Source organism: Melanostigma gelatinosum (assembly GCF_949748355.1).
Source record: "Melanostigma gelatinosum genome assembly, chromosome: 1".
Lineage (NCBI taxonomy): Eukaryota > Metazoa > Chordata > Actinopteri > Perciformes > Zoarcidae > Melanostigma > Melanostigma gelatinosum.
Window position 1 is genome coordinate 20,573,817 of NC_136634.1, and position 14,904 is coordinate 20,588,720.

Consider the following 14,904-nt stretch of genomic DNA (forward strand, 5'->3'; position numbering starts at 1 on the left):
CAGTATTCATAATGCCCCTATGTGGGCTCATTGTAAATATCGTGTATAATGTACCTGCAACATACAACGAATAGGGTTCCAACATGAAAGAGGTTTACCCGTCAATATGGAAGAAGAGCCATCACAAGTCATTGAAGGAAGTGTTCAACATTTTGGGAAATGTGCTCATTAGCGTCTTTGCATAGAGTGAGATGGGACGATTGAATCACTCTCGTATCCGTACGGCCAATATGTAGCTGGAGCGAGCAGCTGGTTAGCTTCGCACAAAGACTTTAACACAGGGGGAACAGTTAGCCTGGCTCTGTCCAAACGTAACAATATCTCCCTAACAGCACCTCTAAAGCTAAGGAATTAAGTATTATTACTTATTATGTATCAGAAGGTCTGAACATTTGCATAGCTTTATGTGGAACAAACTATATTATAATTGGGTCAGTAGCTGACAGTCAAAATCCGAGTTACCTGTGGGATTCCACTGAAAACATTTCAAGCAGACATCTAAGATAGAACACACCAATGATTTCTTTGTACGATTGTCCAGAGAGAGAGAGAGAGAGAGAGAGAGAGAGAGAGAGAGAGAGAGAGAGAGAGAGAATATGATGCTAGTTTAAGTGCCTCAGACTGGCAATAAATAGATTAAACATTAAATGGAAAGTGGCAGGACAGAAGGTTTAACTCCCGATTTGACTATTGGACTTAACAAAATCAAAGCCAATTTACAGAATCCCACTGCTGGAGAATTACAGTAGGACCTCCGCACATATGCCCCAATTTCCTCTTCCCAATTTCCTCTTCTCGACTTCTCTTTTAGAAAAGAATGCAATAAACACAAATCCAAGCTGTAAATAACTGATCAATGTCTCTACCGAGGGAGGGGGTGCGTATGGCTATTTGGAGGGATCTATACACTGCAGGTATGGCCAACGAAAGAGAGATAGCCCCCCCCCCCCCCGGTAGCATTGTGTCTGCTTAAGCAGAGACAATGAACCATGCTGAATTGCATCAGCAAAGAGAAAGTGGCATGGAAAAGGGAACAATAAAAAAATACTGAGCACACAACAACAAACTTTTCCAATCAATGCACTTTCTCATGGAGACAGGGTGAAATTAATTCTCGCCTGAAGGGCTATTGTAGGGGGGAGGTTCACTGGAGAGTAAGAGCTGTTGACAAATACTCTTTATCCTCAGGTCATTGAGGATGGGAAGAAATAAGGGACGAAAGAGAAGGAGCGAGGGCAGACAGCAGTGGGAAGTCTTGTGAAGAATGAGACGGCAGGAGGGAGGGAGGGAGAGGACAGACAGAGAGAGAGAGAGGCAGAAGTGAGGGAAGGAGCGATCAAGAGGGAGGTAAGAGTGTTGAAGCGCTCCCTCTAAGCCTAATGACCATCACCAGGACCTCCCTGACATCCCTGAAGCCCTCACTTCCACTTAGCATGGACGTTTCCTTCAGAGCAGCTAACAGTTGTCTCACCCTAATTATTCCGCCCTCCACCTGCACGCCTCAGTCTGCTTGTCACTCTCCTTCATCTCTCTATTCTCAGGTCTCACCCTCCTGTCCTTTCCTCCCTCCTTCTCTCCGCTGCCCTTTCAATACCTCCTTAGGACACAGGGAAAGTCAGAACTCTCCATTCTCGTAGATTAGTTCTGAATTTTAAAAAGGTCTTTTGTGGGTTTTTTTTCTGTGTGCATACTAATTAGAATGAGCCAATATTGAATATCTTCCATCCTTTGCCATTTTAGATTTGTTTGTTTTTAAGGAACACGTTTAAAATCCTTCAACGTAGCAGTCAAGAGACCATTTTTGGATGTGGCAGAATACATAAGGATTATTATTGCCTTTCATTGTTATGGACTCTTCCTCCTCCTTACCTTTTATGGTTGATTTTTTAAGACCTTACTGAGCAGAAATGGCTGATTTAATATTAGCATTATTCATAGCAGACTCTATTTCCTGGGAAATGACAGAAACAAGTTGGAGCAGAAATAATGGCCTCGTGGTACTTTCCAACCTGTTCGTGAACAAAACTCAAAGGTTGGGAACTCAAATAAGAAACCTGGAAAATAACAAAGGAAGATAAGGTAAGGGAGTGGCGTAGGAGTAAATTAGTATTACGCATCCATAAAATTGGGTGTCTCACAAGATATACTATATATTTGGTTAAGAATTGTCCAAATTGAAGCATCTAAGGCTGAAACATAGACCTTTCTGTTATAATGCTGTCGTCCTCAAGCCTGACCCAAGATAACTCTGATGATATAACCACGGTTACATTTTCCCACCGGTGTCACAGAAGACATTCAAAAATGTTCCCAGACATTTGTGATGGATACAGTGCCATGATGTGTAAAATTGGTTGACTGTCTCTTTAAGGAGATTGTTACTCGTGTATATTCTTCAGCACGGCGCCTACACTTTTGATTTCGCCGTCTCAGGACTAATTCTTTAATCACAGCTTAATGAGAGGCAATTCGCTTGACAGACAAAACTTTTCCATTGTCTGCCAGCTTGGTAGGTTTTCGACTTTGAACAGATTGTATTGCTGCAGTGTCTCTACCCCCTGTGCCACATGGACATAAATAATGGATGTTTGAAAAGTCATTACAGAACTCTGGGATGCCAAGCAGGTTACTGGATGTACACTGCAGAAACTCACTGAGCTCTGGCAAACCACAAGGCAGATGACTTCGCCGGGGTTTTAATTGCTCACACATGAACAACATTATTACGCCTTTGTTTTAACTATGAAAATGTCTCTCCAAAGAAAAATCTGTCCAATTTGGGTAAATTGTGAATGTCCAGAGCAAATATTCAGATTTAATGTGCAATATACGGGAGTCATTAAAATAACATACAAACTATTTTTTGCTGAGTTAATATACAGTACAGTGGTGTAATGTCTACCTGAGGAGGGAATAAAGCCGGAATAAAGACCTCTGTGTGTGTTGTAATTCCAGCTTCTCCGTGCTTTGTTGACATAGCTGGGCCGGCCGCCTGTGCTTTTAGTGCGTGTACGTGCACGTGAGCGTGCCCCACTGGCTACTTCATGGCGGTTAAAGCTGATGACCCGAACAACGGCGTCATCGAGAAAGCATCGCTACCGTCTCAGGGTTCCCCTCAGGTAAACCCCGTCAGCTCCGCACTGCTGTAGTTTGCACTGTTTGCACTCACTGTTTGTGAGTTCATATCACATTGAAATACATTCTCAACCAAAAGAAAGGTTATTTTTAGGCTTTACGAGTGAATGAGATATGGCTGTAAATCTACTGTGGTTTCTGTCCTCTTTAATAGAAAGGCGGGAAAGCGAGGCCGGCGACACCCACATAGGTCACTCATGGGTCTTTGACAATGGACGCAGTTTGCGTTCTCTGCCGGTTCAGTGCACTTTGCGGCGTCGAGGTCTGATGTTGGGGAAGTAGCCGATCCGGCAGCCAGAACAACGACGGACACCGTCAGACCTCTTCACCTGGTGACTGCTTAACACTACAGACGAAATGGGAGCGGAACTATGGTCGCATGGCTGTTATATATATTGCAAGTGCGAACATAAGAGGGGCCTGTGCTGCGCAAAGGGCTCAAAAACAACATTCACGACTGCGTCAGCTTTACTGCAATGTCTAACCGATTTAGAACAAAGAGTGAACCGACAGACGGGGAATAAATAATGATCTGGGATTTTGACTCATAAATTGACTAAATCCGTCAAGCATTATTCTTTTTCTATTACTAATTATATTACTCTCTTACAGGCCATCAAATTGGCAACAATTAAATTGTACATCAAGACATTTTGTAAAGTCACCATCCTTTTGTGTTTTCTAAAAGTAATCACGGAATAATGTGTCTCTGATTGAATCCAAAATCTCTCTTAATTTTAAAATCTATCGTCAAATTTGTCCTCCGTTATTCCTCTCCATTGGTCCATCCTCTCAGTGTCTTAATGATCTCATTTTTCTCCGTTCTCCTTCTGATTTCCATTTTACCCGACTCGTCCGACCCAACCGATCTACCTTGTTGTTCTTGTTGGTCCCAGGCTTTCATTGACTACTGCCAGTGAGACTCAATTAAAGCAAAGGAAAAAAAAAAAGAAAAAGATTAACAACACACACTTTTACCCACAATGCCCAGGGGACTCAATTTGTCTTGAGGAATGCGCTGCTTAAAAAACCAACAACTGTGATTGACACCTCTAACCTTCATTGGGATGTAATCTTCATCTTTAGCACTCAGAGATCTAATTAATTAGGGGGAATCTCATTTCCTCACTAATGCAACTGGACAGAGGCGTGATAGAAGAGGGAGAGAAGGGAGAAGGATGGAGAGAAGGGAGGAGGAGGAGGAGGAGAGGAAGGATTCAGATGGAAGAGGAAAGGAAGGGGAAGCGTATTTCATCAATGCCTGTGAACGGTGTCCACCTTGTTCATTTTAGAGAAGAACAAGAGAGCGTGAGGTGGTTGGGTTCAGACCAACTACACTGTATTGATTACAGCTGCCAGAACTCTGGCTGCTGGCCATCACACAAGGAGGCACTCCAGTAACTTTCTTTTCTGGACTTCTTTTCTGTGTTAAAACCATCAACTACAGTACGTTTGAGGGAGTTTCATCCGGTTGTTTTGTCTTCTTGCTGCACTGCAAATAATTGTGTGTCAATTTAAGAAGTAATTTACAAGTAATTCACACGAATCTTGAGTGACTCAAAAATGGATGCATGTACCTTTCCTATTTAACCATGACAAAACCTTAACTTGTTGTTTTACTGTAGCAAATGTCAAGTGTGTGAACAGTAATAAAAGACAAGCCTATAATAAGGGATTTCATTCGACAGCAGCCAGTGGCAGCTGAAATTCGATGTGGGGTACTGGTATAGCACAGCAGATATCCGGGCCAAGACTTCCTTTTTGCTGCTTATTGTTTACAGTCCGATTAGCAACTTGCGAGACTGGATTTAGAGTTGAGAGAAGTTCATTTTAAACCAATAAAAAGTGAAATCATTCAACCAAAGCCTGCTCAAACGGGATTAGACAATACTAGTTGGAGAAGAAACAGAAACCAGAATGCTTTTCATACCAAAATCGTGTCCCTCTGCCTCCTGATTCTACATATGAATGCAGAAACAGTTTAGAGAGATTACACGAAGTGAGAAGGAAAATGAAACAGATTTGCTCATTCGTAGAGTCTGGATCTTTCTATGAGAGAGAAGATGCAATGTTAAGAATTTCAATGAGGTATTTGTACTTTTTTTTATGTAAATACCTTATCAGCCAAATTATTACAGCACCTTTATGTCTTAAAAGGTGTCTGGAGGGGAACCTTAACAAATTAAACATGCAATGCCTTATATGTTAATAAGTCTTTAACAAAAAGACAATCTCAAATGTAAACATGTTATGCACTGCGAAAGTTTCTTTGCATAATGTATTATTCTGAACCTTCTCGTCTCGATGATCTCCATGTGTTAATATCGTCCTCATCTGAATTCATTATAGCAGCCATTGAGAAACATTTCCGACATTGAGGGCACTGGAGACCAACACTCTCACACACACACACACCCACACACACGTCATGCACTTGCCAAATTAAAACAGAAACGCAAATCAATCTCAAAAGATCATTGTGTTAATCATCAGCAAATCAATCAATTTAGGGAGTGACAACCAGCTACGCCCCCCCCCCCCACCCCCACCTCCACCACAGCACATGCACATGAGGTCCAAACGAAAGCGCGATATGACTTCACAGCATCAGCCACTTCACACAGGAAGCAACCGGGTACAGAAAACAATATTTTGGATCGATTTCTTCTGAAGGGTAGAAAGACCTATGAATATATTTCACACTACTCGCAGTCCACACTGGTTGTAGTTCATACTGTAGGTCTTGATGTTCTCAGGTCTTGCAGATATACGCTGCTGTATCTTATAATGACTTCCACACAACTCTGAAGCTTGTGACTACAGACATGGTTGAAAAAGCATCTCGCTGGGCAGTGAATACAAAGTGACTCGGCTACTTTGTTGTTGCTATGAATAAAATACCTACGCTGTAGCTAAAAATGATGATCCATCCTGCTGCGGTCTCTTCGCCCACGAAGCTACCCGAGTCTCACTTCTCCATTAAGCTGGCGACTGGAGGCTGCATCTCTTAGCAGGTATCGCACCGGAACCTCACACTCTCTCTGATCCTTCGTCCTTCTTGTCGGCACCTCTTCACACTGGCTTGCCGTGCCTCTTTCCCCCTTATTCACTCTGAGCCTTCTGGACCTCCTAACTCTGTCCATACTCTCCTGCATCTCTCACCACCCAGCTCATCTACTCGCACCTTTCCAATCTACAGATCATAATAGGGGGATGAAAGGGAGTTTATAAACTGAAGTGCACATCAGATCTGCTGTAATGAAATCGTATCAATGTGTCCCCCCGTGCTGTGTGATTTGCATATAAATGACATAATGTAATAAGTCTCTCAGGCCTCTACCTGGGAGGAGTAAATATCTCTCTGTCGGCTTTGTCTCGTTGCTGTGACGCGAGGAAACGAGACGCTAATTGAAGAGAGGAAAGCATCTTTATGTGACGACTGACATTCAATTATGTTCGGGGGATCAGATTAGGTGGTGCCCCCAGAAATGTTTCAAAACAACATTTTGCAGAGCGGCAACTCCGAAGGCAGCCGAGGATGTCATTTGAATGGCTGCTTGAGGCCCGCGCTGAATGGCGCTGCTCTGAATGGAATCACTACGCTATGACCTGCGAGTAATTGGATGTCCAAAGTGAAGTGTTGACAGAGAGGGGGAAGCGAGGCTGACAGAAACAAAAAAAAAAAAAAGCGATAGACAGTGAAACAGGGAGACAAAGAGAGCAAATAAAACTAAATGAAAATCAGTGAGAAGACAATGCAGGGAATAGGCACGACGAGAGGTAAAAAAAAAGCACAATAAAGGGGGGAAAGAATAACAACAACGAAAGCAGAGAAAGTGAATGCGGTTTTCCACGGCGGGGAATCTGCCAGAGCTTCAGTTGTCATTCATCACAGCGCACAGGCATGTAGCCACTGTGGCCACGGAGCCAAATAAGCCATTAGACAGGATACGCTTTCTTATCAGCCCGACGCTGTCAGGGAGCACACTGCCACAACCACCGGGTCACTTTACTTACACCCATCATTACAGAGTATGCTGCTGATCACAGATAATTGTGTACATCCGTCCATCCACCTGTCAATCTGGATTTTGTTTTTACCCGTTAAGCAGAACGGAGCAGGTGTTGTAAAGGAAACACATTTACAGCGCAGGCAACGGGAAGGTAAGTCCTTAATACATGGCTGACAGACGATGTGCGTGCCTCAGCAAAGCATACAGCCCATCCTGGTTATCGTTTGTGTGTACAGTTAAAACAGGCTGCACATATTCAACTGACTCACAGCGTAGAATAGCACTTTTTGTGGTTTTCCTATCATGATTGTTGAAGCACTGCTGTTCAATCTGAAAGTCACCTCCAGGTAGAAAACAACATGTTGCACTGTATTGTTTGTTAAGATGTGCTTTTCTGTCTGACAGAAGAAACAAAAATGGATTTAACAAGCACTCACGACGAATCCCCACAGATGGAAGGGAATCAAATAAGAACTCAACTTGCAGGAAAAGAAACCGTTTTTACCCGCTTGAATAGAAACATCACAATTCCACCACACACACACACACACATCCACACACTTTATCTCCATGTAATTCACCTTTGTAGAACATGGAAGGCGATGGAGGGGTCGGCCGACTCCATCGATTGGCTATCCTTAGCAGTGACAGCTCCCAGATTGGCCAGAGAGCATTAGAGAGTCAGAAAGTCACACTGCCATTAGCAGTCTGTCCTCTCTGGTTACAGCCTGCCTGCACACAGACAGTCCATAGACTGAAATAGATCACAAAGATCGGTGTGTGTGTGGCATCGGCAGGTGGCTGTGCTCAAGACTAGGACATGTGATCACTCTATCGCTGTGGTAGCTTGAAGCATATTCTGCATGAAGTTCAAGCCAATAACCTCAGCTCTCCACTTTGACTTTTCTTATTTCGTGTGTGCTATTACCTCTCAGATCAATGCCCGTCTAGACGTCAAAGGCACGCTTTCCACATCTATTTGCGCGTGTGTCTCCGTGTGCTGCTAAATTGGTATTCGCAATGTCATCAGGGCAGTATGAATCAGAATACATGAATTACATGTTACTGTATATGAGTCACGAACTCAGAGGAGCCTTTTCCAGACCACGGGGACATTTCCCGTGCTCCCTGCCTGCATGCCTCCATCTTCCCAGCTCTCTTTTTCTGATTCACATCTCCAATCCTCCAGTTCACAAGCCTCTGGAAAGGAGGTACTGCAGTAGGGCTGTGTGAGTGTGAAGTGGTGCAAGAAAGCACAGTCGGCTGGGAGAACTAGGGTCTGAATGATAATTCAGCCAGCTGAGTTAGGAGTAGGAGATTTGACGGGGGATGAGGCACTGTTAACAAAATGACTAAAATGCATGGCCCTTGTTCATCTCTCCAGATGGCGTTGTATCCGGACCCTGGACTTAAAACCGAATTCCGGCTTCTAATTTAACTGGCGCAGCTTTTCTAGCCTTTACGGCACTCGTTCAGCGGCGCAGCAAACACACCGACCAATTCCACGCGCAGTAAATCACATCACGTGATGCTGCTCAGCCAGTCACGTGTGTATTCTGACAAATTTCACAAGTCGAGTGAGATTTAAAGGGGGCGAGACGAGGAAAAAGAACAAAGAGTAGGAGAATTACGTGAGTCTGGAGAAGTTATTTCACATGACGTTCTCCAAAAAGAGAAAAGTGGTCAGAGAGACCAGAGTCTTTAACCAATGATGGGCAGACTCTTATAGGTTAATTCTTCCCACGGGCAGTTTAAAACCAGTATATCTCATACGTTCAGAGGCCGTGACAATAAATAAAAGCGGTAATGTGAAGCGCCACTACGAGACAAAGCATAACTCTTTTTAGCAAACTTACCCAGTCACATCCGAAATGAAGTCACAGATAATAAACTACCTAAGAGCCCAATAGATCAGAATCCCAACACATTAATTCACTCGAGGAACAGAGCTGAAACAAGTGTTTTTTAATAACCACAGACAAAGTCCCTGCACACACATTTCTCTGATTAGAAGATGAGGAAAATATTGAGTTTTTTGATTGACATCACTTCACACTGGAAGTATTACAATTACAAAGACAATTCAGTTAAATTCCATTTTTCTAAAATCAAGCAGTTTATTTTAAGATGCACATTTTCAAAAGCCTTCCGTTTTGTAATTTATTCTTTAATCCAGCCCTTGTATTTAGTTTGTATTATTTATAATTCATCCAGCTCAATTTGAAATCTGACAGTAAATATTGCTGAGATATTTTTCAACTGAACATTCTTTATTTGATTTGACAGTCAGTTGTTGACTACATACAGACATTAATGCAACTGTAGGCTAATTCAAGAAATATGGCAGGAAATCATAACGCCAGTTCGACATTATTGTGATGTTCCGGACCTTTGCATGAGGACATTCTCTCTAACTGGACCTCGTTGAACTTTAATTGAACACCCCCAGGGCTATTATTTCTGCCTCGATGATGGATGAGGCTGACGACATCGTTTGCCCAAGTTTGAATTCACAGATTTGTTCATTGAAGCTTGGACAAACTTAATTCCGTTCCATCTTTCAGAAAGATAACACAACACCTCACACAATGTCGCTGTCAAGCTGCCCTATGCTTGCCTCCACTCAGGCCAAAGAGGGTGGCATGTTGGTGAGAGATTTCAACCCAATACCAAGCAGATGTCTATCAGTATATTGACTTTTTCTGATCCAATTCTACATTTGACAAAAAGTCACTCTCCCTCTGTGTGTGTTGTTATCAGAGCTTCTCCTTCTTTGTTGGCATAGGTGGGCCGGTCGAGCGTGCTTCCAGTGCATGTCAGTGCCTGTGGGTGTGCCCCACTGGTTCGCTCACATTGCCACTCTGCATTGCTCTCATACAAGCGTAGCACCCATCCTCAAGTTGCCCCTCAGGTAAACACTGTTAGGGCTGTTGACAGCGTTGACATGTTGAGATGCAATCAACATGCTTCCTATCTGGGATCTGGCACCTTTTAGGTCCAGTGAGTGCAGCACAGGCATGTGTTTCCATGTGGCAGCTTACACTGCACAGCCTCAGCTCATCGGCAGACACTTTCAGATGTTCACCAACAGGTGCAGATGGACATTTTTGTGAAGCAGATTCATTTCTTCTGACAGCGTTCGGATGATTAGGAGACATTTTCGATGTGCATTCAGTGAAAGATATGAACTTACGTCTTTTTAGACTCATCCCCCCCCCCCCCCCAGCAATATTGGCTGTCAGAAATTACAGCCTCCCATTGATCCAACAGCGTCGTGTGTCAGAATAATATCAGACAGTGAGGGGGAGACGTGCCCAGAGTGAAGTGAGGAGAAAAACACAGAGCGATGGAGTAAATGCACATATCAAGACCATATTTACACCAAAGAGAGAACACGAGAGGGGGAATCAAACTCATTTTCATGTGACAAAATTGATTTTCCAATTTCCTCCAGAGTGCTTTCTGCTTCCCCGGAGTAGGTGAGATATCTATCCAAACACACTCAAAGCTCCACCTGAATTATGTGGAATTTGGACAACGGAGGGGCAACGTTTGGTCATCTCTCGCTTTTTCTTTCTTCGTCTTCGTTTTGGTGTGTAAATCTCTCTCTCTTTCTCTCTCTGTCATACATGTACAGCACACATATGCTGTACATGCTGTCTCCAAAATAAAATAGAAATATGTATATACTGCATGACAGATGGAAGGGATATGTGACATGCCGGAGTCATATGTATGAGAATGTGCTGAAGTGGCTGGGCTTAAATCTCTTCAGACCTAGACGAGGACAGTGGAGAACTTATGCCTTCTGCAGCTCCATCTGGCTCTGCTGACTGAAGAAGTATTACTTTTTCTCTCTATTTTTTTCAAAGAGATGCTGCACTGCGGCTGGACTACTGCTTAAATCCCAGAGGACATTTTCGAAAAATCCAGCACACCAAGGAATGATGGCGGTGTGAGGGGGGGGATAGACACTTGTAGATACAACATGGCACTTTAGGCTTATACAGATGTTAGGTGGCCACATCTTCTTCAAAAAGGACTTTTGAAGGAAAGATTTGTGTGTTTTGAGTTGCTGTAGAACACAAATGAGTTGGCACAGCGGAGGAAAAACAAGGAGAACACACGAATGTCAGGGAGGTCTTTGTCACAGCGGTAATACTTCATGAAGCGTTGCTTTTTTCTAAAGCTTTTATAATCCTGTTGTGTGGGAAGATACATTAAAACACTCATGATGGACTGTTTTATTAAAACAAAAATGTTTTTCACTTAGTCCACGCAACTCCACACCCCAGATATTTCATTTTCAGACTTGTGGTCTTTTGCCCCAACCCACGCTGTGACATCACTTCAGGCAAGTTGTCATGCTTCACGCAGCCCCCTCTGAGCCACAAAACACTTTGTTCAACTTTTAGTAAATGTGTAAAATCACTGTAGAATCCCTTTAAAAGTAAACAGTCTGCTCCCAGGCAGATCTCAAGAAACTCAAGAAACTCAAGAAACTCCGGCTCCAACCGGTTAACCACGTAACAACAAAAAAGCCTCTCCATATCGCTGCATCAAAACAAATGGACATCTGACAGGAACAGGTGTGTCCAGACAGCTCCCAGTGAGAACCAACTGAAAATGATGTGTCCGGACAAACTCAGTGTGGCCGCTACCCAAGGTGCTCATCACATCAGCTGTGTGAGTGAAATCATCAAACTTGACTCCAGCGTGAATCTGCTCCACATACAGAGACAGCAGACTTTTTATTTATTTATTGAGGCCACAAACAGGCTGACAATTTGGCTGCGTGTGCCTACTTTGAAGGCATTCAACTGCACACCAACACCAGCCTGCTAGTGGTTGTAATAAATCTCGGCTGGCGACGGATGGCGGAGTACTGCTGTTGTTTTTCTTTTTCTTGTTTTTCTTTTTCATGGACCTTTTGAAAAAATCCTTGAAATAATATCCTTGAAAAGTCTATCAAAGATGAGAAAGACAAGCACACATCTCTCGAAACATTCAATCTCTCAATCGGCTCAGAGAAGCAGCACCAACGGTGCTCACTGCATTGATTACACTACATCTCATTTCGCCGTACTTTTAATCAATTACACCTCTATCAAACGGTTTACTGTAGCTCGGGGAGCGGCTCGTCAGACCGGTTAGCCGCCATGGTTCCAGCAGTTCCGGATGGGAGGTTTTCAGCCGGGCTTGTTGGACACCACCAGAGCCGGCGGATGAGTGTGTACCACCTCAATTAAACTGTGCGCTAAGTGTCTGACAACAGCTAATATTCCTCTTCCACCGGCGAACCCAATCGATGTTCTGGCATTCGTCACACTGCTGCAAAAGCAATCATCCCGTTGTCTCGCTCCGGTTAGACGGGGGAAATGGAGAGACTCTCATCTGGCTTCTGCGCCCGCTCACTGGAATGCACCAGCGCTTCATCGCACAAAAGGCACACACATGTGGGTGGCATACGACACACACACACACACACACACACACACACACACTTTCTTCACTCTACTCACTGGCAAGCATTGATGACATGTTGAGAGAGAGTAGATGTACCACAAAACAAAAACTGGCAGTGACACGTGTAAGGCTTGTGACAATTAGCTGTCCAGCAAAGAGCCACACTCCACTTGGATCACAGTGTGACACAACGCGCACACACACACACACACACACACACACACACACACACACACACACACACACACACACACACTTGACGGTTGTCAAGTCAACCCACCTCTCTGTCAAGCAACTTGTGGGAGATGACGGTGACAATGTCGCCTCTTTCCGCATCGATGTAGAACATGTTCGGGGACGGCTTGTCCGGCGACTGCCTGACGATGTTGTAGCGCAACGCTGCGTTATTGGTGGCGGGGTCGTCTGCGTCGAACGCCGTCATCGTCATCACCGTGGTACCTGGAGGAGACAGTGACAGTCTGAAGTCAAACACACTTTTCATTTGAAAGATGTGGGAGAGGGGGCGAAACGCTGGTGTGGATGCTGCATTTTAGAAGACTGAAGACACACTTTTAGAAGATGCAGCAGGGGTTGCTTTTGGATTCTGGAGATTGATGAGCATTTTTCATTGTGTAACACAAAGACAATTTAAAAAAGCTCCCCCAAATATTGTTTTGAGATCAAATGAAACGGGTTGACATCACAGACTCTTTCTAAAGGTGTGCACATTATGACATTTTCTATTTCAAAAGCTTTACATTCCTACACTATAGATGCACGTTTTAAGCTATAAAAACACATGTTCATGCTAACACAGACAGGCTTGTTTTCTACATGATATTTCTTATCAATGTGTATTCTGATATGCACTGTGGTTTGGGGATCTAAAATGAGAGCAATCATAGCAGCAGATGTTTGAAAAGAGCAATTTCAAACTACTGATAGCCGCTTAAAAAGTTAGCCTTTCCCAATTATGTGTTTTCTCCCCGGTGTCAGCTCGAACAGCATGGTGCATTTGGTTTGGTAATGGGAACAAAAATGGAAATCTCGCCTGCCGCAGCTGAGCTGCAATGGGAGGCAATCCTTGACACACCCTTCACCCTCAATCTCTCCCTCCTGTCAGGGACGAGACTCTCACACAGATCCAGCGGGACACACTCGATCCACGCATACAGAGATGTGCACATGCAAATGCACGGACGCGCGCCTCGCCCGCACACACACACACACACACACTTCTGACTGGTGTTTTCCATTTCTCCATTGCGGGCAGATGTGTCTATTAACTGCATCTCCGTCCAGTGCTTCATGTTATTGCTGTCACCCGCTTTCAGTCAGCTCACCTCAGGTTAAAACATCACAAACCTCCTCCATTTGTTTAGGCTGTCAGTTTGACTCGCTCTCAGAGAGACACGTGACTGCATTCTGATGAGACGGTGTGCTTCCGATACAGATTGATACTTCTGAAATATAGAACTGATGTGTGTCTGTGTGAAATGTTTTTTTAAAAGGTGGGTTGACGCTTTTTTTTCCCCCCAAACAGTGTCAAAGTATTGTCAGAAGATTTGGTCATACGTCTAAAATGACACAACTAATCAATGTAGATGATTCTGCTTTCATTTTTTATTTTTTTTTATCAAAAGTCCTGCCTGTATTACCTTACATGAAGCTGATTCATTGGTGAAATAATTACGCCCACTGCAGTTCTATGTGGTTTCTGACAACAGACTCCTGGTCATTTCTTATTTGAGCCACATACTTAACGAAACATTCTCCTGAGCACCAAACAACAGCACTGCGTTGCATGGCTCGTAAACATCGATCTCTTTTCATGCTTCTCTTTAATACCAGCTCGTACTTTGCCACAGTGCATTCGCCAAACTGTTCAAATAAGACACAAAAGGGTCTACTGGAAAATATGCAAAGTCTACATTAAATAATCATGGCTTAGTTCCAAACGTTATTAGTCCAGTTGAAGGTAATGAGGGGCAGAGAGGTGTGGGGTTTTATCCCCTTGGCATTTGCACTTCAAGGTGAACCACTAATGGTTAAGTAAACCAGTAATCCTTCCTCTGCAGAATAATTACACAGTCCCATCTCCCCCATTACCTATACTCTGTTCCACTTCACACCTCGGAAGCCACACTGTCAGAGATGACTCAGTGAGCCTGCGCACAAACACACACCGGTTTGCACACAGACACACCAACCAGCAGCAAATTAGTCTTAAAATATGATGACTAAATTGATTATCTTGAACAGATCTCAATGAATTATGTTCTCATTCCGC

General features: G+C 43.7%; 1 protein-coding gene across 1 annotated transcript in view; it reads right to left on the minus strand.

Moving 5' to 3' along the window:
- cdh13 (cadherin 13, H-cadherin (heart)) overlaps positions 1 to 14,904 on the minus strand; it is a gene marked incomplete at its 5' end in the record, with an annotated part of 225,316 nt that overhangs the window by 100,114 nt on the left and 110,298 nt on the right. Inside the window, one exon of the mRNA XM_079268410.1 lies at positions 12,895 to 13,073. Within this exon, the coding sequence (XP_079124536.1) occupies positions 12,895 to 13,073 (179 nt within the window). The remainder of the gene's footprint in view (positions 1 to 12,894; positions 13,074 to 14,904) is intronic.